We start from the raw sequence: 24,475 nt of genomic DNA, 5'->3' as shown, positions 1-24,475 counted from the left end.
AGCCTATTAGTATTTCTCTCTGCAATTATATTTAATTGCGATTGACTGAGATTTCTGTTTTAAATCATAGCTTTCTGTTTCATACATTAAGATATAAATATTTTTTATTTTATTTTCTCAGTATTTGTTCATAGATTTAGACTACTCATTTTTTTTATTTCCGAACTGATGCCCTGTGAGAAAGGATAGGTATAACTTTTGTATTTCTGTAATTTTCGTATTTTTGGCTAGAGATATACTTTTATCGAGTTTTCCTCCTTTACTTCTGGTATTGCTTTTTTTATGGCTGATTTAAATGAATTGTATTATATTTGCATTATGAATATTTTTATCCGTTCAACTCGGTTCCCCCAAGATTAAATCCTGAGTGGGCTACTAGACACACATACACTGCAATAAATTCATAAACAACATTTTTACAATCGAACGAAGAAACCATTTGAGCCAAGCGTATAAAGTTTTTCAATAAACGAGACTAAATTAATTATAAATGTATTTTCATACGGAACAGAAACTATCAGTGTGTATAGACCTTAAAATATTTAGTTCCAAGTATCTCCACTATAGGTCGCAGTCGCGCGCGTATATTTTAAAAATTCAAGAGCCACGGATAGCTCATTGATAAATGAACGCCAAGTTTGTGAATAGCTGAACTAAACGAAATGACTGAATTTCTGAACGGAGACATAAATGAAGTTGGCGAAAACGTCAATAACAGAGCGGATCGAATTAATTACTTGATAAAACAGGTAATAATCTCGTTGTAAATTGATCCTCTAATTATCTAATTAGAACTTCGTATTTAAAAAGCTTACAGGGTTGACGGAAGCGATAAATAAGAACAAAAATGATCAGCATTTCTGGGAGTCGCAATCTTCTGGTCTGTCGGCGAGTATTTGGGCTCATCAAATCAAATACAACGAGTTAGAAAAAGTGGAATCACAAATGAGAAATGATGTTTCCACAGCAACGAAAGTAATAGACTTCAAACAGCAGGAATTGAGAGATTTAAGAACGAAGAGGGCGGAGTACTTCTCCAAACAATGGTCTTTTCATTCTTTTAATGAATTTCTTTGAGTTACACCCTTGCCCTTATAATAGAAACATTGCTACTTGAAAACGACATAATTATAACGGACATAGAAATTCAAATTCATAGATTGCTCATCGAAAAAATTCCTTGATTTTTCTAGTGATAACTTTCGAGCCAGGTCTACCAATTATACTGATAAGATCCTGCGCGCCCCCGAGGCATACGTAAGTTTGACTCTGTACAAATATTCCGTTCACATACATAATATATATTGTATCTGCAAATATATATTTGCACGCGGATTACATATAAATATTCGTGCAAATATTCTAAAGGAAAATAACGGGTGATTTTCTTGCAGTCGACTGCAAATTTATTGAAGGATATTGAACAATACCGCGAAGAGTACAAACACATCGAACGCACATTGCCAACATTAAAGAAAAAATTAGAAAATCTGGAAACGCGGTGTGGTTTGAACTGTTTGAATTCCGTGGACGTAAAAGAAATATTAGAAGTAGATATGATATTAAATGATATAACGTGAGTATGGTAATTATGAATAACAAATTTTTATCTTCCCACGAACAAATTAATATTCGTCTCCTTCAAACACGCACACAGGAAAGTTAACGAAAATAAAATGCAAGAAATTCAGTTGGCGCAGAATACATTAAAAACACTCAAAGAAGAGATAAAACAGAAAACAACGTCGCTGAATGATTTTCGAAAATAATCTGTACCGCCATTTAAGACTTACAATTAGTGTTAAGGAAACTTGATAATCCATGCAATACAATACGTTATTTTCGATTACTTTATTTGAATTACATAATTTTAAGTTTTTCTCTACAGTACCTATATATATATATAGGTATCATACTGTTCCCTACTCCATAATCTCTTTTAAGTTAAATTTTCACTTAGGCTAATACTTCATTGACAATCGGACAAACTTGCTAGAAATTGAATAAAGCAATTTTTACGAAACTTTAGAACGTTCGTTGACCGATTCTGTATTGTAGAAATTAGAAATTAGAAAGTATTGATCAGTTTGATTTCGATGGAAAACTTTCCCGCGTAAACCACCTTGGGAAGCGCCAACCGGTGACGATTGTTGGTTAGAAAATTGAATTTGTTGGGAGCCGGAGTGTTGCCTTGTTTCAAGGTTTCTTGGAGAGGATTTAATATTTTTTCGAGCTGAGGGAATACGGTGGTTTTAAGTTAAGCCGACATGGAGCTCACGGACGACAATTTGCTCACCCTTAGCGAATACTTGAAGCATACACTCAGCCCGGACGTAAATGTCAGACGACCAGGTGAACATAACCTCTCTAACGATCAAAATTTAATTTCAGAGTCGTTGGGTTCTCGTATATGACTGCAAATACACAAGTTTCCTCGCTCGCGAGAAGAAAAGATCCCACACTTTTGTTTCGTCTGTATATCAGGAACTTACGATTTAATAAATCGAGTGTCTGGGGAAAAAATCAGCTTCTGTATATCAACAAGTAGGGAATAGCTGGGATAGTTGATCAGTTTTGATTTTTTTTTTATTAAAATAATGATAGTGGTTTGTTTTGTTTCTATTTAATTATGCAAGTTTTGATTCTTAGAGTATTCAAATTTCAGAGCTGAAAACTAATTTTAATGACTGAATTCCAACATTTTCTGGCAATGAAACATGGAATACAGTGGCATGCAAAAGTATTCGGCCACCCTTTAAAATCGCATAACTTTTTTAAAATTAATAAGAAATTAATTAGAATAAGATCGAAAATCGCTGATTTCGGGGATTTCGCGATTTTCGACCTTATTCCGTGATATTTAAGCGTTTATAACTCAGAGAAACGTTAACCAATTTTGATGAAATTTTAGACACGTATATAACTTACTTAAATCTACAAACGGGTTTTTCGAATTTTCGTTACAGAAAAGAAAGTTTAAAAAACGACCTTTTCTATTTCTTTTGCTATTCCGACCAAGTGCATTTTTTTTTCAAAACAAAGAATCATGTCACTTAGCAAACTAATCCTTCTAGGTTCTCAAATAAAAACTCAAGTCGTTTGGATTAATTTTAATAAAGTTATGCGATTTTAAAGGGTGGCCGAATACTTTTGCACGCCACTGTAAATGGAATATCATAAAAGGAAAGTAAACTATAACAAACTTGAAAGAATTACTGAACAAATAGAACCGAAGAATTAAACTCTATGGCATGAAACAACACTAATGCATTTTAAGACATTAACTTAAATATCATCTGATTAAGGTGATGATGATGAAGAAAAGATTTTCCTTCTCACTTTCTTTGCCGTATTTTTTTGTTTCATTAGCCGTTCTATGGTACTTTTTGGGACATTTTCAGCTGTTCAAGTATCCCACCTCACACAATGATCAAGTATCCCTCAATGCACTCGATTTGAAAAAGATGAGAAATTAAACTTACCTTAACCCTTTTGTGGTCGCACGGGGTGTATCGCACCCCAAGAGCAATTATCGAATTGATATGTCGCGCCTTTACGTCTTTCACAGGGGATTTATCGCAAAAACAAAAATAAAAAAATATTAAAAAATCGGTTTTTCCTCACAACCGTGGAAATTCGCTCATTTTCAACTACACATTTTATCATATCAAAATTTGCATTTCTAGAAAAAGACTATTAGACAATTTATTAGTACAATTTTCACTGAAAACTTAAAAGATTCAAAAATACGAAAATGGTGACTCAAAAAATGACGTTGGGGTACAGTGAACCCCGAGGGACCAATTTGTGATTATAAGAAGGTGTGACCATGAAGGGTTGAATATTTAGATGAATCAATAAATAGCATTAATAGACCAGAAGTTGTGGTTTTTACTTGATATATTTCAAATCGTTGAAAATGCCGCATTTACTTGAAAAGGAGGAAGAAAACAAGCAGACCGAAATATTCACTTTTTGGCTGCAAATCATATCGATGCTTCTAACAACATTATTCTATGCTCCCAAAAGAAAACTGCAGCAGGTAAACTGCAGGTAACGTGACAGCAGGCACAAATTGCTAATATAATAATTAAAAAGCTGATGTGATCGTGTATCCCCGCTGATCAACTATCCCACATTTCCCCTATATTGAATAGACAAGATACTCAAGTCAGGAGAATATTAAAATTTGAACTGCAGCTTTCGAATTTGCTATTTCTCTTCTTTATCGATGCGCAATAATTTTGAAAATTATTAACAGGGGGAATAGTAGCTCACGAGCTTCTATCTTCCATAGAAGAGCCTTTCTTATTATTACTTTATAAAACATTTATCTTGTAAACTAATTTATTCTTTTGTCTTGCAGCTGAAAAGTTTTTAGAGTCCGTTGAAGTAAATCAAAACTATCCGCTACTTCTTTTGCACCTGGTGGACAAGTCTGAAATTAATATAACTATTAGAATCGCCGGTGCTGTAGCATTTAAGAATTATGTAAAGCGAAATTGGAAAGTGGTAATTATTTCTTCTTATCGCCTTGTGCATTGCTTGTTTTAATATCCTAATTGGAATTTCCAATGAAATGTGACACAAATCGTTGCTTTACACTCAGGAAGAAGATTCTGCGGATCGTATACATGCACAAGACAGAGACTCCATAAAGAAATTGATTGTCAATTTAATGTTACACTCTCCTGATTCCATCCAGAAACAGTTGTCCGACGCTGTCTCGATTATCGGAAAGTACGACTTCCCAAATAAGTGGCCAGAGCTTATAGACCAAATGGTCGAGAAATTTAATACAGGAGATTTTCATGTTATCAATGGAGTTTTGCACACAGCGCATTCTTTGTTCAAGCGATATAGATACGAATTCAAAAGCCAGAGCCTATGGACCGAAATAAAATTTGTACTAGACCAATTTGCTAAACCTTTAACAGATCTATTCGTTGTACGTATTTTGTTATTTAATTCTCCGATAGATCTGCAGAACAGATGTTCCTTTAAACGTGCGATATGTTTTAGGCCACAATGAATTTAACAGAAGTACACGCGCAGAATGTAGGAGCGCTGAAAGTCATATACAGTTCCTTGGTAATTCTTTCCAAAGTCTTTTACTCCCTCAATTTCCAGGTGAGTAAACTAAGTGATAGGTAAACAGTAAGCAATATTACATCTCTGATCTACAGAAACTATATCCACTTTGCTTTTAGGATCTACCAGAATTTTTCGAAGATAACATGGCCACTTGGATGAAGAATTTTCACATTTTATTGAATACCAATGTTCTCTCTTTACAATCAACAGTACTGTAAATTTATTATTAGGTTTTTCTGTTACTTTATATCCCTATGCTACAGTGTTTAACATATGCACAGGATGAAGAAGAGACAGGAGTAATTGAACAATTAAAGTCACAAGTCTGTGATAATATTGGCCTTTATGCTCAGAAATACGACGAAGAATTTCAACCATACTTGCCTGAGTTTGTAACCGCTGTGTGGAATTTGCTTACATCGACCGGGCAAGAACCAAAATATGATACTGTACGTGGTTTTGGTATAAGCATGTGTTTATCGAGGCTATTCTAACGAACTTGTATATTTTTACAGTTAGTTTCAAACGCTTTGCAATTCTTAGCGACAGTGGCAGACCGTACGCAATACAGGCACCTGTTCGAAGATCCAAATACTTTGAGTAATATTTGCGAGAAGGTCATAATACCTAATATGGAATTCAGAGGTAAATATTAAGAATTTTATATTATAAAGCACATACTTCATGCTCTATTTATAAACGTGCAGCACTTACTGATTCGTAGTAAACGCATATTTAATATTTAATAGAATCGGATAATGAGCTATTCGAAGATAACCCTGAAGAATACATTAGGAGAGACATCGAAGGAAGTGACGTTGACACAAGAAGGCGTGCAGCCTGCGATTTGGTGAAAGTACTTTCCAAGTCGTTCGAAGTGAAAATAATGGAAATTTTTGGTGCTTACATACAGGTAATGATCTATTGTACGCTTTGAATATGCGAATAAAATGGTTGTATATTTACGACGTATCCTTGTTTCCAGGTGATGTTGCAAAATTATGCTGACAAACCGGCCGAAAATTGGCGAAGTAAGGATGCTGCGATCTATCTAGTCACCAGCAGCGCGAGCAAAGCTCAAACACAGAAGCATGGTGTTACGCAAAGTAGTAAACTGGTTTCATTGCCTCAGTTCGCGATGCAGCACATTCAGCCTGAATTGGTCAAACCGAATGGTACAGAAAATTGTTCTTACTAACATGAAATTGTTCTTACTAACATGAAATTGCTTCTCTGGATATTCAATTTCACGTGATGTGTGTGTTTTAGTGAACAAGTTTCCAGTACTTAAAGCTGATGCAATTAAATTTATAATGACCTTCAGATCAGTATTACCAAAGGAAATGGTACTTGGAAGTATACCAGAATTGATTAGGCACTTGAGTGCTACGAATATGGTCGTTCACGCATACGCTGCTTGCGCTATTGAAAAAATATTTGTTATGAAAGGACCCGATAATCTGGCTTTGTAAGAAAATTTTACACAGCGGTATCGTGATTATAACGTCGTGTATTCCTTTTCTTTGCAATTGTAAGATTTGATTTGCAGAGTAAAAGGAAATAGTTTACAACCACTGGCGATGGATCTACTAAAAAATCTATTTGCGTGTTTAAACATGCCTGGTTCGGAGGAGAACGAATACGTGATGAAAGCTATCATGAGGAGTTTCGGTATTTTACAGGAGGTCGTTGTACCATTCTTGGCAGATCTATTACCAAAACTCACGGAGAAACTCGCCATCGTATCCAGAAATCCGAGTCGTCCTAACTTCAATCACTATCTCTTTGAAATCTTTGCTTTGTCGATTAAGTAAGCAACATATCATGGGTATAGCAAAAGCAGGGATTGAAACGGTTCCGAAAATAACTGTTTCAAACAGTTATATATCGGTTCTGACTGAAACAGTTATGAAGAACCGATATTCTGAATAACTGTTATAAGGAACCGAAATTTCTGACTATGTCGATTTCGGTTACGGTTCTACAGAACCGATATTATATCGGTTATAACAACGGTTCTGGAATCGATTCTCGCATCAATTTTACAGGAATTGAAATAAGTAGATATTACGCTTGCAGATTACTGTATATTAAGAATTTATTTTGAAGCAATATTTCTAAGAAATTCAATAATCTACAATTTAATCAGAAGTGATGTTTCTATTTTATCGCACTGTTTCAACTCTCGGATGGCCGTGCATGGGTTTCTTTTGTTCAAGAGCCTCTCCAAACATCTCGACTCGCGATGTGTTGATAAAATAAATCCATGCACAGCCATCGGAGAGTTAAAACAAATAACAATTTCGTAGGAACAATATAAGAATCAATTTACGAACCGTTTTAGAACCGTAACCGAAATTGATATAGTCAGAAATTTCGGTTCCTTGTAACAGTTATATTGAATATCGGTTCTTCATAACTGTTTCAAGAACCGAAACCGATATCATAACTGTTTTAAACCCCTGAGCAAAAGTCGAGAAAGAAGCAAATGTATCGGTGTAGTAAAACTTAATCATTTTCCAGGATCGTTTGTAAAACAAATCCTGTAGCAGTATCATCGTTCGAGGAAGCATTGTTTCCAATTTTCCAAGGAATCTTACAGCAAGATGTTCTAGGTAAGACGTTTTGCGCAACACTGAATTTGATCGTCACTTTTAATCGTAAAATCGTTTCAGAATTTATACCGTATGTTTTTCAAATTCTTGCACTGCTCTTGGAATTACGAACGACACAGAACGTGCCAGAAGCGTACTTGGCCTTATTCCCTTGTCTCTTGTCGTCTGTGCTATTCGAACGTCAAGCTAATATTCACCCATTAAATCGGTTATTGAGAGCTTTTATTAGTCACAGTGCACACCATATTGTCGCACAAGAAAAACTGAGCAGTCTGCTAGGAGTTTTTCAGAAACTGATCGCCTCGAAGGCAAATGATCACGAAGGTTTCTTGCTACTGCAGAGTGTCATTGAACACTTCGCACCGTAAGTCTTTTTAACACTGTTCCTACCGACACTTCACGTATACCTATTCCTACCGCGACCGATCAAATGACCAGTCTTTAGCACAACTTATATTTTTTAATATAGAATCAAGATAATAACCAATTTGACAGTATGAAAATATAGTTTTTTTTATTCAGAAGTGTATCATGTACATACGTATATTTGAGGAAAAGTCGTGAAGTTTAAAGGCGATTCAATTACGTTGTATATAGGAAATTCTAATTGAAATTTTAAAAACGGTCATTTCACCGGTCGTGGTAGGAATAGTGTTACAACTCTGTAGAACTGTAGAATGTTTTGAAACACTGCATAAAATGGATAACTTCTCTTCAATAACGCTATAATTCTTCTAGAAACGTGTTGGAGCCATTCATGAAACAAATTTTCGTACTGCTGTTTCAACGACTTTCATCGTCGAAAACAACAAAATTCGTGAAAGGTCTTATTGTATTTTTTGCCTACTACATCATCAGATACAGTTCGACTGGTTTGGTCGCGATCATAGACCAAATACAACCACAGTGAGTTGCTTTATTATTAAAAAATTCCAATTGAAATTAATTAAAATACTTTTACAGTATAGTAATCTATTCCCAGTATCACCCATAAAGGGATTAAGAAAGCAAAAGTTCAATTTTTGGTGATTACTACATTCACAAATTTTCAACGTTCTCTCGACTTTACTTGTCAAGCATTCATTCATTGTTCTCTTGACCCTTAGCTGGTGAGGCGGAAATTTTGTTACCAATTTTTATTTCAATTTAGATAGTACAATTTTCACTTCTCTTGACACAAAATGTTCGAGTCTTTTCAGTAAGTATATTAATGCAAATGATACGAATAGAATGTTATTTGTAAACATTATAAAGAACAAGACAAGTGGTATTGTATCCTCACGTAGAGACGTTGAAATAAACAATCATCACCAGTTAAGGGTTAAATTCAATGCACCTCCAAATACTATTTAATTTCTCACGCTCTGCTCCACATAGTCTACACTCTGCATGCTTAAGGCAATTGCATAATAATGTTGGGTTGTTTTTGCAGAATGTTTGGTATGGTCGTGGACCGTGTGTTCATATCAGACATGCAGAAGGTATCGGGCGATATAGAACGAAAAGTAACCGCGGTAGGGGTATCGAATTTATTAATTGATTGTCCAGCGATGCTTGAAAGCCCATACAACGTATATTACCCGCGCCTGTTGGTCACGTTACTAGAATTCTTTGAGCTCCCCCAAGATCAGAGCGTGTTACCCGAAGATGGTATGTTCCCAGAAATCGAAGACTCGCCTGGATATCAAGTAGGATACAGTCAGCTCGCCTGCGCGAAAAATCCACCAAAAGATCCACTGGAAGGTACAGTTGCGAGTCCAGTGTATGGAAAAAGTAACGGTCACGATTTTCATAGACACTTTTCATTTTTCCTTTATTTCTATATATTCTCCTTATCTAAAGAATAATAAATCAAAGGGAAACTACATATTGCAAACGAACAGCAAGTCTATACGCAGCATACATCGAAGAATTAATTTATGTAAAAAAAAAAACAAATCGTGGTTTCGTTGAACGAAAAAGTACAATTACCCTTTGCAAATGCACAAGCAGAAAATTTATTCTACAATCTTCTCGCATCTTCATTTAGAGGAAAGCTATAACCCGGTTCAATGACTAAAACCATCTCATATACAAGACTTGACGATTTGGCAAACTAGAACATGTCTCCTTGTACACGATAATACTACGTTAAAATTGGTTGAAATTTTAGCCCGGCCTGGTGTTAGAACCAGTCTAAAATAGTTGGTTTCGAACGTAGTACCTTCTGAATTTGTTATTCTCTTGTCAAGTCGAATATATTAGAAGTATAGAAATTTAAACACTTGAATTTATACGTGGAAGTCGGGACAGTTTACTTTTTCGCAGCCTGCATATTTCGTTATTTGTCTTATCTGATCGGAATCTGTTGTATTCCACATTTTTGTTAAATAGCTATTGGCGATGTGCGCTTGCATTTGGCGCAAGGGCTGGGAAGATTGTCGCCAGATCAGTTACCTAATCTTCTTGGCCAGATTCCGGAACCCAGCGCGAAGAATCTGAGAAACTATCTCCAGACGGTTGGCATCACCGTTGCATAATACAAGCGAGACGTCCGGGATAGACTGAAGATTCACCTGATCGCTCGGAGAATAAACAACATTGAACTAAATAAACTGTAACAAGAAAAATGAGAATCGAAGGAGACACTTTTCGCTCTCAGAATATTTATATTACGATCGTCGTGCTTGCCTATTCTGTAACTTTGGATATTTCAACGAATATTTATCGGTTTTTTCTTTTCTTTTTAAGTGATATTGTTACGAGTCTGCGACTCCGCGTCAACTGTTGTAAAAGTGTGATGGACACGAAGAATCATTGAGGTAACCTGCGTGGTCATTTGTATGTGAAACATTCCCGAGGAATTACTTAAACCGATTTGTTTGTACGATAAAGGAGATTAACACACACGCCTCTTTAACTTAGCTGATTTATGTCTTTCTTTTCTAATTTTAATTTAATAAATGCGTGAACGCCCGACGAACCGACACCCCCGTGTTGTCTAATGGCCTGTGAGTAAATTAACTTGTTAAACACTTTTTAAGCCTAGATGTACGAGTTTTAAGCCTACTCTATTTGTAACGATTGTTGAACAAAAGTTTTAATCGCATTTTATATTCCAAATCACCTTTCTCTTTCTATACCTCTTTCCTCTCATTTTTAAAGCTCTGTTTTAATAGTGTAAGATTTGAATTTATTATGGAACAATTGAAATCACTTCGTTGCAAGTAGAAATGCATAGAATTTTTTAGACATTTTTTAATACATTAAGGGGATAGACACGGGTAATGCAGCGCGCTGTATACCGGCACAATCTGGCCCGAAACATGGGTTCGGGATTTTTCGTTTTTCGTCCTTATATGAGCAGATTTGGGGCTGGGCGAGGTCTCATTCGAAAGAGGAAGGTTCAATACGGAGCGCTCTGCTCATGGTTCAACGAGATTGTGTTGATATGTAATAATGTCAGTGTCTAAAGTAAAGCAAAAGTCGACAAAATATACCCGCAGAATCCAAGCATTTTTAGGTCACTAAAAGAGTTTTGTGACTCAAACGGTGAGCAGAGCGCTCCGCATTGAATCTTCTTCTTTCGAATGAAACCTCTCCCAGGCAAAAATCTGCTCATATAAGAACGAAAAACGAAAAATCGTGACTACATTCCCGAATCAGAGTTCCGCCATATTGGCGATAATACATAGCAAGTCACTTGACAAATTTAGTTGAGATAGTAGATACGAGATGGCGCCTACTCGGGAGGACTGCCAACGTGGATTCCTAGCAAAACCACAGACAAGGTATAGAATAGACCCATCACCTTATGGGACTTCGTGTCGCCACCCAATCTGTGTTACCGAACCATAATTTGAGGACTGAATTTAGCGACCTCTGTTCATGAACAGCGTCCAACTCAGCAACTACTCTGAAATGTCTTTGTAACAGGAGAACATGAAGCGAAAAGAGGTATTCTGAATTTCAGCTTCGAAGGCATCCTCGATTCTCTCTCCGAAGACGTTACTTAGTGCCACCTCTTTCCACATCATGTTCTCCTGTTACAAAGCCCAATTTTGTGCATTCTGAAAATTTTTGCCAAAATTTGGCCCAGGTATCAGGAGAACATGAAGCGAAAAGAGGTATTCTGAATTTCAGCTTCGAAGGCATCCTCGATTCTCTCTCCGAAGACGTTACTTAGTGCCACCTCTTTCGACATCATGTTCTCCTGTTACAAAGCCCAATTTTGAGCATTCTGAAAATTTTTGCCAGATTTTGGCCCAGGTATCAGGAGAACATGAAGCGAAAAGAGGTATTCTGAATTTCAGCTTCGAAGGCATCCTCGATTCTCTCTCCGAAGACGTTACTTAGTGCCACCTCTTTCGACATCATGTTCTCCTGTTACAAAGCCCAATTTTGAGCATTCTGAAAATTTTTGCCAGATTTTGGCCCAGGTATCAGGAGAACATGAAGTGGAAAGAGGTATACTAAATTTCAGCTTCAAAGGCATCGCCTTAAAGTTGCAAATAAGAGGCGCAGGCCTTTCAAGAGGCGTTCGAAAATTCTGCGTCTCTTCGTTAAACAGTCACTGTCTCGAAACATCTACGCCAGTTCTCGCTCTTTGATTTGCTCTCCGGAGACGTTACCGGATGAAAATAGTCTTGGAAAAATGTAACAATAAATAAAAAAAATTTAAAGTGTTCCTATTTATTGTTCCTAATTATTGGCAGTATTGGGAATTTCGACTGTTTGATGATCGATTTTGTAAAATTTAACAGATTATTTAATGACAAAAACATTATTGCAATATTTTAATACTTGTGTGACACCAGTCCTGTAACGTGATTGACTCGATTACAGAGCTCATTTTAGTAGATGGCGCTCTCACAATATTTTCCAATACTCCTATGTCCAAGGAGGGCAGTATTCTTTTAAAATGTGCCCGCCGATTTGTGACTTCCGCTATAGGACAAAATGGTTGACATATTTTACGATCACTACCTAGAGGATCACTAGCATTCCCATGATGGGAATCCCATCTATAACACGAGGTTCTGTGGCATACCTCGTTTCTGGCGCTTTTGAGTGCTTTGAACAACTTTGAATCTGCCGTGGGTACACGTGAGGTTTACATAACCTCATTTCTTATTTGTATACATGTGACAGTCAGAAAAATGGGATTTCAAAAAAAGAATTTGAAAAGGAAGCAGAAGAACGTAAAAGTTGATGATAATACCAAGAAAATAGAAAATGATTCCGCAAAGTCTAAGGACGAAGAAGACTCGGTAAAAATCTTCCTTTCATATTGCATTCTAACCTACGAATATATGCCTTGTAAAAATCGGTTAATATTCTAAAATGTAATCTTTCATTGTCCAATATTTTTGTATCGAATAATGTTAATGAAAATATTGCATATTTTTTTAGATATACAAATTGATTAAATTAAAGATACTTACGAACATGTTGTATAAATAACTAGAGTAAGAATTATCTCAATCACTTTTCATAACTATATAAAAAGTAGCTTACAATGAAATTCCTTTAGGATTCGGGTACTGAAGATTTGTTGCTGAGTGAAGTGAACAATAATGACGAAAGTACAGATGAAGAAATAGATGAAAATGATGATATACCTGAGTCAGATACCGAAAAGGATCCAATTGTATTTGAATCTGGTGACGAAGAAAATGAATTAGAGTTTGAAACGGATTCTGATGACCTTGGTTTAGACGACGATTATTCTGAAAGTGATCGTGCGAATAATTCTGACGAACGAAGCGACGCAGAGGAAAATTTTGAACGGGAAAGCAAAGATTCCACTACTGGCTCAAAATCTAAGCACAATAAACCTAAGACAAAACTAGAAGAATCTTCTATATCTGAAGTAAAATGTTCAAAAGCGTCCATTGCGCCCAAAACTAATAAGACAAAAATATATACTCGTAAAAAGAATGAATCTAAAAATAAAGCTGATAAACTAGGTGAATCGCATTCTTCTAAAGTTTCGCAGAAAAATAAACTACAGAATAAGAAGAACTTAGAGCTGAACGAGTCGTATAAGAACGCAGATGGCAAACTGAAAGAAGATTCCTTGGAAAAGTCTAAAAAAATGCTGTCGAAGAAAAGTAGCTCGCAAGGCACGCGCAGTAAAAGTACAGATAATAATGTGCCGTCGGCGAATCAGCAATTAGATGAATACGAATATGATAGTTCAGACGAGGAAGATATTCGTAATACAACTGGAAACATACCAATGAAGTGGTATGATGATTATGATCATATCGGTTACGATTGGGATGGCAAAAAGATTATAAAACCTCAGAAAGGCGACCAATTGGATAATTTCTTAAAAAGAATGGAGGACCCTAACTTTTGGAGAACCATAAAGGATCCTCAAACTGGACAAGATGTTATATTAAGCGAAGCTGACATAGATTTGATTACGAGGATACAAAGACAAAAGATTCCCGACGTAACTTTTGATGAATATGCTGTAAGTCCTTTTACTGTGAATCCTGTTTAAAAGATTTTACTTTCCACGTAAAATTATGCCTTCGCAATAGCTGCTTTATATTTTTTATCTTGCGCTTGTTTGTTTTTATTACAGCCGTGGATAGAATGGTTCACTTCAGAGGTGATGAAAACTCCGTTGCGTAAATTTCCTGAGCATAAGCGTTCATTTTTACCATCCAAGCCAGAAGCTAAGAGAGTATCGAAATTTGTTCACGCACTTAAAATGGGATGGATGAAGTCCACCGCTGAAATGGAGAAGGAAAGGCAAGAGAAGAGGAACGCGCCACAGTTTTATATGTTGTGGCAGTCGGATGATCAAGCCGAAGAAATGCGTAGAATTCACAAGCACATCCAAGCACCGAAGCGGCATTTACCTGGACACGCAGAAAGTTATAATCCTCCACCGGAATATTTGTTTGACAAGAAGGAGCTGAAGGAGTGGAATAAACTGCAGCCGACACCGTGGAAGCGAAAGTTACATTTTATTCCACAGAAATATAATTCGCTGCGCGAAGTTCCCGCCTATCCGAAGTACATTAAAGAGAGATTTCAGAGGTGTCTGGATTTGTATTTATGTCCCAGGGCGCTAAAAATGAGACTAACGATAGAACCAGAAACCTTGGTGCCACAATTACCTAGTCCGAAAGATCTGCAACCGTTCCCGACAACAATGTCTATGGTATTTAAAGGCCATGGGGATATGGTTAGAAGTATCACTGCGGAACCAATGGGACAATATATCGCTTCTGGTGGAGACGATATGAACCTGAAGAGTAAATTTCTATTAACATTACGAACAACTAAGCCTATGTTCTATTTTACTATGTAACGTTATTGTCTACCTTTACAGTATGGGAAATAGCAACCGGCAGGTGTGTAAAGACAGTGCCGTGTGGAGGAATAATCAGGTCTGTTGCATGGTGTCCGAATCAGTCTCTGTCACTTATAGCGGTAGCAGCTGATAAGAAAGTTCTTCTAATAAATCCTGGTGTCGGAGATCACTTGATTACCAGCAAAACAGATCAATTATTGGAAATAATACCGCAAAGTGATGTCATAGGTATGGCTCGATGCGTAACTGTATTAGTAGCGATCTACATTAATAATCGAGGGAATTATACACGTATTTTATTGTACCAGTAAGCGACAGGGTGAAAACTGCTGTTCAGTGGGAACAAGCAGACGGTGAACATTGGTCTCAAGGCATTAGGATAATTTTAAATCACTTCAAAATAGTAAAACAAACAACGTGGCACGGTAAAGGTGATTACTTTGCCACTGTCATGTCAGATGGTCAGAACAGATCTGTGTTGATAAATCAGTTGTCAAAACGAAGATCTCAACTACCTTTCACGAGATCGAAAGGTTTAATACAGTGTGTTCTATTCCATCCTATCAGGCCCTATTTGTTTGTAGCGGTAAGTCGCAAGCGAATACGAATTAAAGCGTAAACTGCCAATTTAATGATTAAGGTAATAATTGCAGACCCAACGGAATGTTCGAATATATGATTTAGTGAAGCAAGAGATGTTTAAAAAGTTACTGTCCAACTCACAGTGGATATCAACGATGGCAATACATCCCGGTAAATGAATTGTGTATTATCCGTAGCACGTGCTTATATTTAATGTTTCTACAATTTTAGGGGGCGATAACGTTTTGGTAGCCACGTATGACCGTAAAATGCTTTGGTTTGATCTCGACTTGAGTACAAAGCCTTACCAAACGCTACGCTTGCATGGGACTGGCGTGCGAGGTGTTGCATTTCACAAGCGCTATCCTCTTTTCGCATCTGGCGCTGACGACAGAGGCCTGATTGTCTCTCATGGAATGGTGTACAAGTAAGATTACGCATTATTGCCACTCGATATATATTCGTTACGTATGATTCTATTCCGATATACATTTTCAGCGATTTACTGCAAAATCCATTGATCGTGCCGCTCAAGAGATTATGCAATCACGAATCGTACAATGATTTTGGTATATTGGATGTGATGTTTCATCCCATTCAACCGTGGGTTTTCTCAGCCGGAGCGGATTCGACTATACGAATGTACACTTGATTTACTCAACAAATTTGTTCTCATTTTCTGCATTAAAATGTAAACAGAATTGTAGAAACTTGGACGAGATTTTTTTTATGAATGAGTAAAGGTCGAGAACTACATATATTCTTTTTACATCTTTTATTTTTACGCAGAAGTTTGCAACGTAACGGGCATTGCAATTGTTTACAAAAGATTAAACATATAGGAACTTCTGAATCGCAAGAAAAACTATGCGATAGTCTAATAACGACGAAAAGACCGTAGAAGATTCTACAATAAATATTGGATAATGAAAATAATATGAAACATATCTGGTTGTAATACAGCCTGATTTGCATGGTTAAACATCCGATAAATCTTTTGAAGATACATACAATTCGTGAAGCGCTTATGAAAAGTTTAAGACTAGTTTCTATATATCGTGGTAGAAGTATTTCATTCGTAAAACTGCTAATAAACAGCAGACTGGAGTGTGGAAAGACATACAGACACTGAATAATATTTTAGTGAACTAAGCATTCGATATAAAAATCAGTTTCAGAAAGAACGAATTTTAAAAGAGATATTGGACCAGGAAATTACAAGTGGCTACTTACAAATGTATTTTGTACGTGAAATAACGGTATGTGCATCAATTGCTAATGGCAAAAGAATTAAACAACATTTTTGAAAATACTTTTCTTTTAATCTGATAATAATAGAAATTGCAAAGTAATTGACAATTACGGAATGATAGTTTCGTATGATACGAAGCAGTCTGTAGCTATATAAATTAAGTCGTTCGTAATTTTCAACGTCATCAATGAAGCTGGAGGTACAGAGAACTAAAATTATAAACAATATATATGCATACATTACAGTTAAAACATAAACTGCAGTAAATGTATGTATATTAACTCTGTGACTGATATCAGTGTTTTCATGCTTACTATTAAATGATACCTCGGAAGAACAAAAAGTATTTAGGTACCCACACCCTGTATACTTGCTTCAGAAGCTGATGCTTTCTTCACTGTGCTGCATGACTTCTGAGGTTGTTAATAATTATTAATTAAGACTGCTACCAAGTACTATTGCGAGATGAGAAGAAACAGGACTATCACCAAGCTGAAATGTCACAGGAGCAAGGGGAATCGCCCGCTCGCGTCAAGCTATCCCCTCCAACACAGTTCGTCCTTTGACGAAGAACGCGAACGAAACCAATCACAACAATCCGGGGATATGGACAGCCGCTAAGAACCGAAAAGTAGGACTTCTTGTAGGGGATAAGGTGGAGCGAGCGGGCGATTCCCCTTGCCTCTGTGACATTTCAGCTTGGCGGTAGTCTTGTTTCTTCTCATCTTGCAATAGTATACGCATGTACATAAACTTGACGATTTTTTCCCCAGCAGCCCACTGTATGAAAATGTCTACTTTGGATGTTATTTTGATAGTTCTGTTATATATTTATATTTAAGATTTCTTGAAACGATGCATGCCCGCCGCTTCATTGGCTCCGAGCACCCCCTTCCGCGCGGCTCGTAGAAAACGGTATGGATGCTTGCGTCCTCGGACTGCCCATCGGGGCATCGCTGAATTAGACCATCGAATTGTTACCAGTTCACAGAATCTTTACTTTTTAACATATTTCACTGACCATAAATGATATATTTACACATTTGCTGTAAATAAATAATGCTGAACACAGTTTACGTTTTAACTGAAACACGAACATACGCATATACACATATTAAGATGGTGGCGATGAATGACCCAAGCATTGCCATTCAGGTTCCCCGCACTCGCAAATACGACCAGCGTGTCTAACTTGGAAAACTGTGACTACACCCCTGTTATCGTCGAATCTGCAGGTAATATGTAAATCGTGAATTAAGAAAGTATAAAATTGACTACCCCATCTTTGTCGGAGATATACCGATCTAGGATCCTCACGGAGTACGTTTTCGATCGCTACCTTTTGGTCGTTAATTTTGGTTCCTAAAATTTCGTTTAACTGGATCAGAGCTCGATCGTTGAATATCACGCACAGAGGTGTTTGAGGTCTTGATATCCAATCTGGGATTCTTACTTCCGAAGAGGTATTAATCTCCGCCTCTCTGTTCTCAGCGTTTCGTAAGTCGGAAGAAATCACTAGATTAGTACCTACGCTGTCTGACAAACTACTACTTGACGTAGTCCTTGCTACTTCGACATTTGGTAAAGTTTGCGAGGGGATAAGCGTTTGTGACTCGAAACCTTCCTCTCCGTCAGGAGCCTCCCGTATTCCCATTCTCACCGGCGAATTATCGATCCTCGAATTCAAAGAACGTCTATGAATTAAATCTAAGTCGGTACCGCACACGGTACTTGGTCCGTCTGCTCCATCCAAAAGTCTGGAGCGGGAAGCGTGTGTTTCAACGTAATTAGATCCCATGCCTCTTGACACGTACACCGATTCGATATTGGTGCGACTGGTTATATTGGTGTTTTGTAATCTACTGCTTATATCTGCTAAGCTTTCCGATTGTTGATCCAAATTAGACGAAAGCGCATTATGTCCAGCGGATATGTTCGGGCTGGATCTTGAATCGAAAGAAGCATCGGAGGACGTGTGAGATCCTCTATGTATCCCAGTTACATCTATGTTATGTGGTAGTGTGCTATTATTGTACAAATTAATATCCGTTAACTCGGAAATATGTCTGATACTGTAACTTTCAAAATTCGAATTCCTTTGGAATTCTTCTGCCTGCAGTCTTAAAGCAATTTCTTCGTCTCTAGAAATATCTGTATCCTGGCTGGTTTCGTTGGTACTACCTTTTCTATAATAAGAATCCGACTGTACCGCGCTCCTTATCTTTTCCCCAAGATTAACATTAGAATTGAAGCTAACGCACGTTTGATTTCTGCTTAAATGCGAGCTCTCTTCTATACATTCAAACGTGCCGTCCAAGGTAGATTCCTGCGATCTGTTGCTTAACTTTTCGAAGCACACGGGACTGTCGTACTGCGGTATGTAGGGTTTTATGTCTAACACAGGCGACTGATCCACCATGTCCACGCCTTCAAAATAAATTGTGTGGTTCTCTATTCTCTTAATCTTTACTAGACTTAAACCAATGGGGCACGGGCGATGAGGAGATCGTGTAGAAAATACGCCTGTTTTAGTACCGTTCAACCTTGGTGGAGCGACTTTAGCACGAACATGCGTTGAGTCGTTCCTATGGAAGTAAAATAAAACCCTGTTGAAACAGAAATGTTTTTATGTTAGTTAGATAGCGACGAATGAACTGTGCTTGTAACGACCAAAAATATATGTTCATTTTACTGTCTTACCACATGTGCGAGAAATCTTGTAGACCTTCGAGTGCATGATCGGGATTAGTGTATATGGAGTTATATAGCAACAGCTTTCCTGGTACCTTCCCACAAATCCCTGTCTGCCTAGGAGTACCACGTTTGCTAGGAAACCACGTGGATATTACTCCGATAGGTTTTAACTTTATAGCATCGTCGTCTGTACTAGTACCAGGTTTCACAGCATCCGAAGGTATAACTTTTGCTTCGGGCATAGGCGCTCCATTTCTATATGATTCTAAAAGACGCTTTATGGCATCCACGTCTTTTTCATGTATATAGCGCAGGGTTTTTATTTGTTGTCTGTAAATGTTAAAGAGTAACGATGCGGTGAAGTGCAATTTAACATTACACATATATAACAGTTTTCGCTACGACTTTGGAATATTATGATAAAATTGAACGAGTATTGACACATGATGATTAATATTTTTGGCTTACAGTAGTTACTTTCACCGATATACAATACGAAGTGTTTACATATTGGACGATGTGCGAACGTAATGCACACATGCAAGCTGATGCGAGCGCGCGTTCGCGCACACTGCGGGTATGCAAGAGTGCATGGAAAACAAGCGGATTCGAATGAAACTTGTTGATATCTTTTCCAATAATAATCTCACGGATCTATAGAAAGCAGCGTGCAATGGGAGAAATCGAATAGTACCTCAAGTTATTAATTTCTTTTCGGGCTGTATTTAACTGACCGAGTAAATATTTGACGTTAAAGTCAGAATTTTGACAAGCCGAATCCATAGCTACTAACTGCTCTTCCGAGCGAAATTGCCGATTTGCCGGTCCTGTCGGCAGTCGGATAGAATAAAATGGGATACACCTACCCCATGGATTAAACGAATGCGACAAGAACGACACTGGCTTTTAGATCCCGAAGCAATTGATCGCTTAAAAGAAGCGGCTGTAGAGGCGACAGTGTCGCCTGAGTTCCATTTTCGCTGAGACAAGAGTTTCTTCTGCCTTTCTCATCTGCGTTGCTCACACATGTGCATACGTGTGTATGCATGGATTCAAATATTCTGTAATAGTCCAGTGAAATTAGGATCTGTCTTCGGAATAAATCCCAGCGAGCTAAATTTTGCTATGGGCCTTTATTTGGTCGTTTTAAACAATATGTTGAAAGTCCCCATCGGTCTGACCGTCGCTAAAAATTTTACAGAGGGTTGAAAAAAACAACAGTTTTTCGCAAATATCTCGTTATCTAGCAGTTTTGCGATAAAAATAGTTATTATACAATTTATAGCCCAGGAAATTCTCTATAAAAAAGGTCGTATGAGTTTTTTTCGTAGGAGTAACCATTTTCATGAATGCCGGGTTACCAAGTTTCAACCCCCATACATTTGACAAGGGAAGATTCGGAATCCTGAAATTAAAAAAATTATGAAACTCTGTAAATATGTAGGGGAAGTCCCCCTGAGTACAACGCAATTTTTTTTGACAGATTTTCATAAATTTTGGAATGTTAACCACGGGCGTTGCAAGCGATTTGGGCGGAAGTGGAATTCGCCCAATAAATCGTATTGGTCCAACTACAATAAATTAGGGAATGCCCGAACTTTTTTTTTAACAGTTAACTACCTTTAGAGTATTTCTTTATTCAATTATTCTTGAAACAATATATAGTTACTTATGATTGTAAAAACAGGAAAGATTATACTGAAACTATATAGTTAGTTTATTTACAAAATAGCACTCCTAGTGTATAATAATCTGTTGTAGGAGAAAAAGGAAAATTAATATTAAAAGAGAATAAACAGTTGATAAACACGGAACAAGTTTTACCAAATTCAAGTAATTTTAATAAATATAGTAAACAACTTTCATTTTTACTTATTTAGTTCAACAACTTTTACAATTCTTTCTTTGTACTACATTTCCTATAAAAATGTACAAATCTAAGTTGAGTTCATTTTTCTAAAATTATCAACCAGTTTCTTAACGTTTTTTATTTAATTTTACCAAATAAAGAATTGTACAGTTCATCTTTCGCTTGATTAGACCATACATCATTTATCGTTATAGGTGCCATAAAATTGACCAGTTTATTGTGTACATTGTATCGTATTCTCCTACCCTTGGTAGCCCTTGTGTCTATTTTTCTCTTCATTTTCCTCCTCATATTTTGTAACTGAATCCATTGCTTACTAAGCTGTATGGGATCAGTGATATCAGCTGACTTATATTCAATTAAATCTCTTAAAAGTTGATGATAAAAATCATCGTCATCATAAATCTCAGAGTCGTACTCTTGGACTCTTCTACCCTCATTATTGTCTTCCGTTGGCTCCACTTTGCCAATAATTATGTACTCCGACCGTTTCAACTGAGTTCTTTTGCGCAATTTCTCTTTATCGTTTAAAGCAAATTCAACTTGTTTTAACGTAGTTTGATCCATTCCCTTATTTAATTTACCGCTAGCTATCCGTGTCTTTTCATTCCATTTTTGTATTATAGAATTTCTGTATTCCACGTATGACTTGTGATGTTCAGATAATAGTTTCTCATAATCGTCGAGTTTTAATTTCTTGCTGAATACACCTTTAATGGTGTCTCCTGTATCTTTACTGGATATCGACGCGTCTTCCTTTTCATTCTCGTCTTCCGTATCCGAAGGAATCTCTTCGTCCGTTTCCTCATCGGTATTTATCATTTCCTTATCTATGCTCTCCTCAGCTTTCCTTTTTTTACTCCGTACAGACAAGTTCTTTGTTTCTGGATATTGTTTTAGTAACGAATGTTGCAATTGCAGCATATTGTTTAATAGCAACTTTAGTTTGCTTGTACTTTCATCAGTCTTCGTCGCATACTCTGAGTTTTCTTTGAAATTTTTGCAATCATCAAATTGAGGCATTTGATTACTGGTGAAAAGGCATTTCTGTAATTTTATTCGTATCTCTAACAAATTTTCCCAGAGATTCAATTGACTCCTAACACAGTTACCCTTATCAATATCAGCTTTCACATTCGTATGGGACATAGTTTGGAAATCTGATTTCTGTTCTGCATCAGAGCTTTCATTACTATAGCTTTTATTTTCAATATCGACTTCATCTTCGCCACTTAATTCGTCATTTGAATCGCCTTCTTCATCGTCATCATCTTCGCCGCTTAATTCTTCATTCGAACTGTCCTCTTCATTGCCATCATCTTCGCCGCTTGATCCTTCATTTGAAATCTCATCGTCTTTACCTTCGATACCGTCACTGTCTACGCTGTCACTGTTACCGTCATTGTTTGTGTCGTCGTTGCTTTCTTCTTCACTTTCTAGTGTACTACGCGAAGTGGTGTTGTATACGTCCTTTCTTGAAATCTTTTTACCTATATACCTGCGACATAAATGAAAAGAATTCGTCGAATAATTTTATAATAACATGTATTCTATGCATCTTAAAGGAAATAACATTTACCTTTTGTCCAATTGATCCAAAGGATCGACATTTCGTCTGCGTATCTTTGAGGCCTGAAAATTACTTTCGGAACTGTCGGTCTCCTCATAGTGATCGACAATCTTAGCTTTCGTATTGTCATCTTCGTCGTCAGAATCGAAATTCGTCGGTTTTGTGGTAACTAACGAATTTATTTTATCGGCTAAGGTTCTTTTCTTTCCTTTCGAAGCCATGCTTCTGGCGAAACACGTTTAATTGACAACGGCCTGCACGTGCACGGTGCACGGCTAAACACTTATCTATATACGTTCATGTAAATAAACATAACCTATACGTGGAAGAGATATTGCACCCATTCCTAGTAAAATTTCATTACATTTATATTTAAAGTGTATTAATAACTTATGGTTAATTAATTTTAGTTACGAATAAAGCGCTATATGCTACTTTTCATTGCGGAACGTGTAATTGCACCTGCAAAATTGATAATTTCGATTTCGATATATTTGAAGATCGATGATTAATGAATATTAATCGAGATAGTAATCATACAGCGTTGTGGGGAACTGTGATGCCAGATCGGCGACGGGTTCCCTCGAGAATTTCCCCCACCTCGCGCACACTACGCCGGAGCGGCGCGTCCGTGAGCTCGGCGCTTCGGAGCAACTCACGGACACGCAGCTCCGGCGTAGTGTGCGCGAGGTGGGGGAAATTCTCGAGGGAACCCGTCGCCGATCTGGCATCACAGGGTGCGATTTCATGCTGACGCTCGACGCTCGTTTTGAGCGTCAAAACCAGTCACGTGCGTGATCTATCCACGGGATTTTCAGCGTCGACGCTTGTTTTGAGCGTCAAAACCAATCACGTGACCAACGCTCAACCAACGAACGAACGTGTCAGAGTAGTGGTGGAGATTTTCAATATCGAAAGCTCTCGATATTTTTATATGACTATCGATAGTGACACAATCGATAATTATCGATAGTAGGGATCAAACTATCGATTACTATCGACCACCATCGATACTCACGACCATCGTTAATTCTCCACCACTATGTCAGAGTGAACGAGCGTCAAGCGGAAAAGCACAGAAAACCTAAACCACGTTTAGCTTTTCCACTTGACGCTGAAAGTCACGTGACCGATCACGTGACTGGTTTTGACGCTCAAAACGAGCGTCGAGCGTCAGCATGAAATCGCACCTTCATCGATACATTTAATTTAATTAAATTGGTTTTTATAATTTCAAATTTAAATGAAGTAGAAATTACATACGTACCTTGTTCCTTTGTATTTATTATTATTTTAGATTTTAAGCAAGTAACGTAGAAACGCAGTAGACCACAGTTTATATTAAACGTATTTATTCTTAGATATATAAAACATAAAATAGTTACTTTGCAAGAAAATATAAGAATATATAAAAGTACATTAAGAAAAAGAACAAAAAATACTTCTTATGCCGATTACTCTAGTCAGTCTCTCTTTTTGCTTATCT

The 24,475-nt window shown here is 37.1% G+C and overlaps 5 protein-coding genes across 8 annotated transcripts; 3 read left to right on the top strand and 2 right to left on the bottom strand.

Annotated features, from left to right (window-relative positions):
* The first annotated feature begins 206 nt into the window (after positions 1-206).
* Positions 207-1,969, top strand: LOC143369420 (uncharacterized). Its single transcript, XM_076813323.1, has 5 exons — positions 207-749; positions 811-1,046; positions 1,194-1,257; positions 1,395-1,576; positions 1,658-1,969. Exons 1-5 carry the CDS (start codon positions 663-665, stop codon positions 1,767-1,769), a joined length of 681 nt encoding a protein of 226 aa, XP_076669438.1. The 5' UTR covers positions 207-662; the 3' UTR covers positions 1,770-1,969.
* Positions 1,970-2,114: 145 nt separating this feature from the next.
* On the top strand, positions 2,115-10,797 carry Cse1 (chromosome segregation 1). The gene is made up of 16 exons (XM_076813179.1): positions 2,115-2,352; positions 4,367-4,512; positions 4,610-4,948; positions 5,023-5,130; positions 5,211-5,303; positions 5,376-5,543; positions 5,610-5,739; positions 5,844-6,007; positions 6,080-6,269; positions 6,364-6,562; positions 6,644-6,904; positions 7,618-7,709; positions 7,770-8,073; positions 8,448-8,615; positions 9,142-9,452; positions 10,083-10,797. Exons 1-16 carry the CDS (start codon positions 2,268-2,270, stop codon positions 10,226-10,228), a joined length of 2,904 nt encoding a protein of 967 aa, XP_076669294.1. The 5' UTR covers positions 2,115-2,267; the 3' UTR covers positions 10,229-10,797.
* A 1,959-nt stretch (positions 10,798-12,756) lies between these two features.
* On the top strand, positions 12,757-16,359 carry LOC143367904 (ribosome biogenesis protein BOP1 homolog). The gene is made up of 8 exons (XM_076810532.1): positions 12,757-12,958; positions 13,222-14,169; positions 14,284-14,962; positions 15,040-15,249; positions 15,330-15,607; positions 15,675-15,774; positions 15,835-16,030; positions 16,102-16,359. The coding sequence occupies exons 1-8, from the start codon at positions 12,848-12,850 to the stop codon at positions 16,253-16,255; spliced, it is 2,676 nt and encodes an 891-aa protein (XP_076666647.1). The 5' UTR covers positions 12,757-12,847; the 3' UTR covers positions 16,256-16,359.
* On the bottom strand, positions 15,303-20,427 carry LOC143368554 (uncharacterized). Of its 4 annotated transcripts, none has more exons than XM_076814416.1 (4): positions 20,244-20,427; positions 19,556-19,879; positions 18,195-19,461; positions 15,303-18,084 (listed from the first exon to the last, which is right to left on the bottom strand). In XM_076814416.1, the coding sequence occupies exons 1-4, from the start codon at positions 20,330-20,332 to the stop codon at positions 18,073-18,075; spliced, it is 1,692 nt and encodes a 563-aa protein (XP_076670531.1). In that variant the 5' UTR covers positions 20,333-20,427; the 3' UTR covers positions 15,303-18,072. The 4 variants fall into 4 exon arrangements, with proteins under 4 accessions (XP_076670531.1, XP_076669676.1, XP_076668805.1 ...); XM_076813561.1 differs by adding an exon at positions 20,018-20,203 and having other exon boundaries at positions 15,303-19,461; positions 20,284-20,382; XM_076812690.1 differs by having other exon boundaries at positions 15,303-19,440.
* Positions 20,428-21,367: 940 nt separating this feature from the next.
* On the bottom strand, positions 21,368-23,519 carry Aatf (Apoptosis antagonizing transcription factor). The gene is made up of 2 exons (XM_076830857.1): positions 22,999-23,519; positions 21,368-22,917 (listed from the first exon to the last, which is right to left on the bottom strand). Exons 1-2 carry the CDS (start codon positions 23,208-23,210, stop codon positions 21,537-21,539), a joined length of 1,593 nt encoding a protein of 530 aa, XP_076686972.1. The 5' UTR covers positions 23,211-23,519; the 3' UTR covers positions 21,368-21,536.
* Between the last annotated feature and the right edge of the window lie 956 nt (positions 23,520-24,475).

The sequence above is a fragment of the Andrena cerasifolii genome, chromosome 1 (genome assembly GCF_050908995.1).
Source record: "Andrena cerasifolii isolate SP2316 chromosome 1, iyAndCera1_principal, whole genome shotgun sequence".
Classification (NCBI taxonomy): Eukaryota; Metazoa; Arthropoda; class Insecta; order Hymenoptera; family Andrenidae; genus Andrena; species Andrena cerasifolii.
The sequence above is the reverse complement of the archived record's forward strand: the minus strand, read 5'-3'. Positions and strand labels throughout refer to the sequence as shown.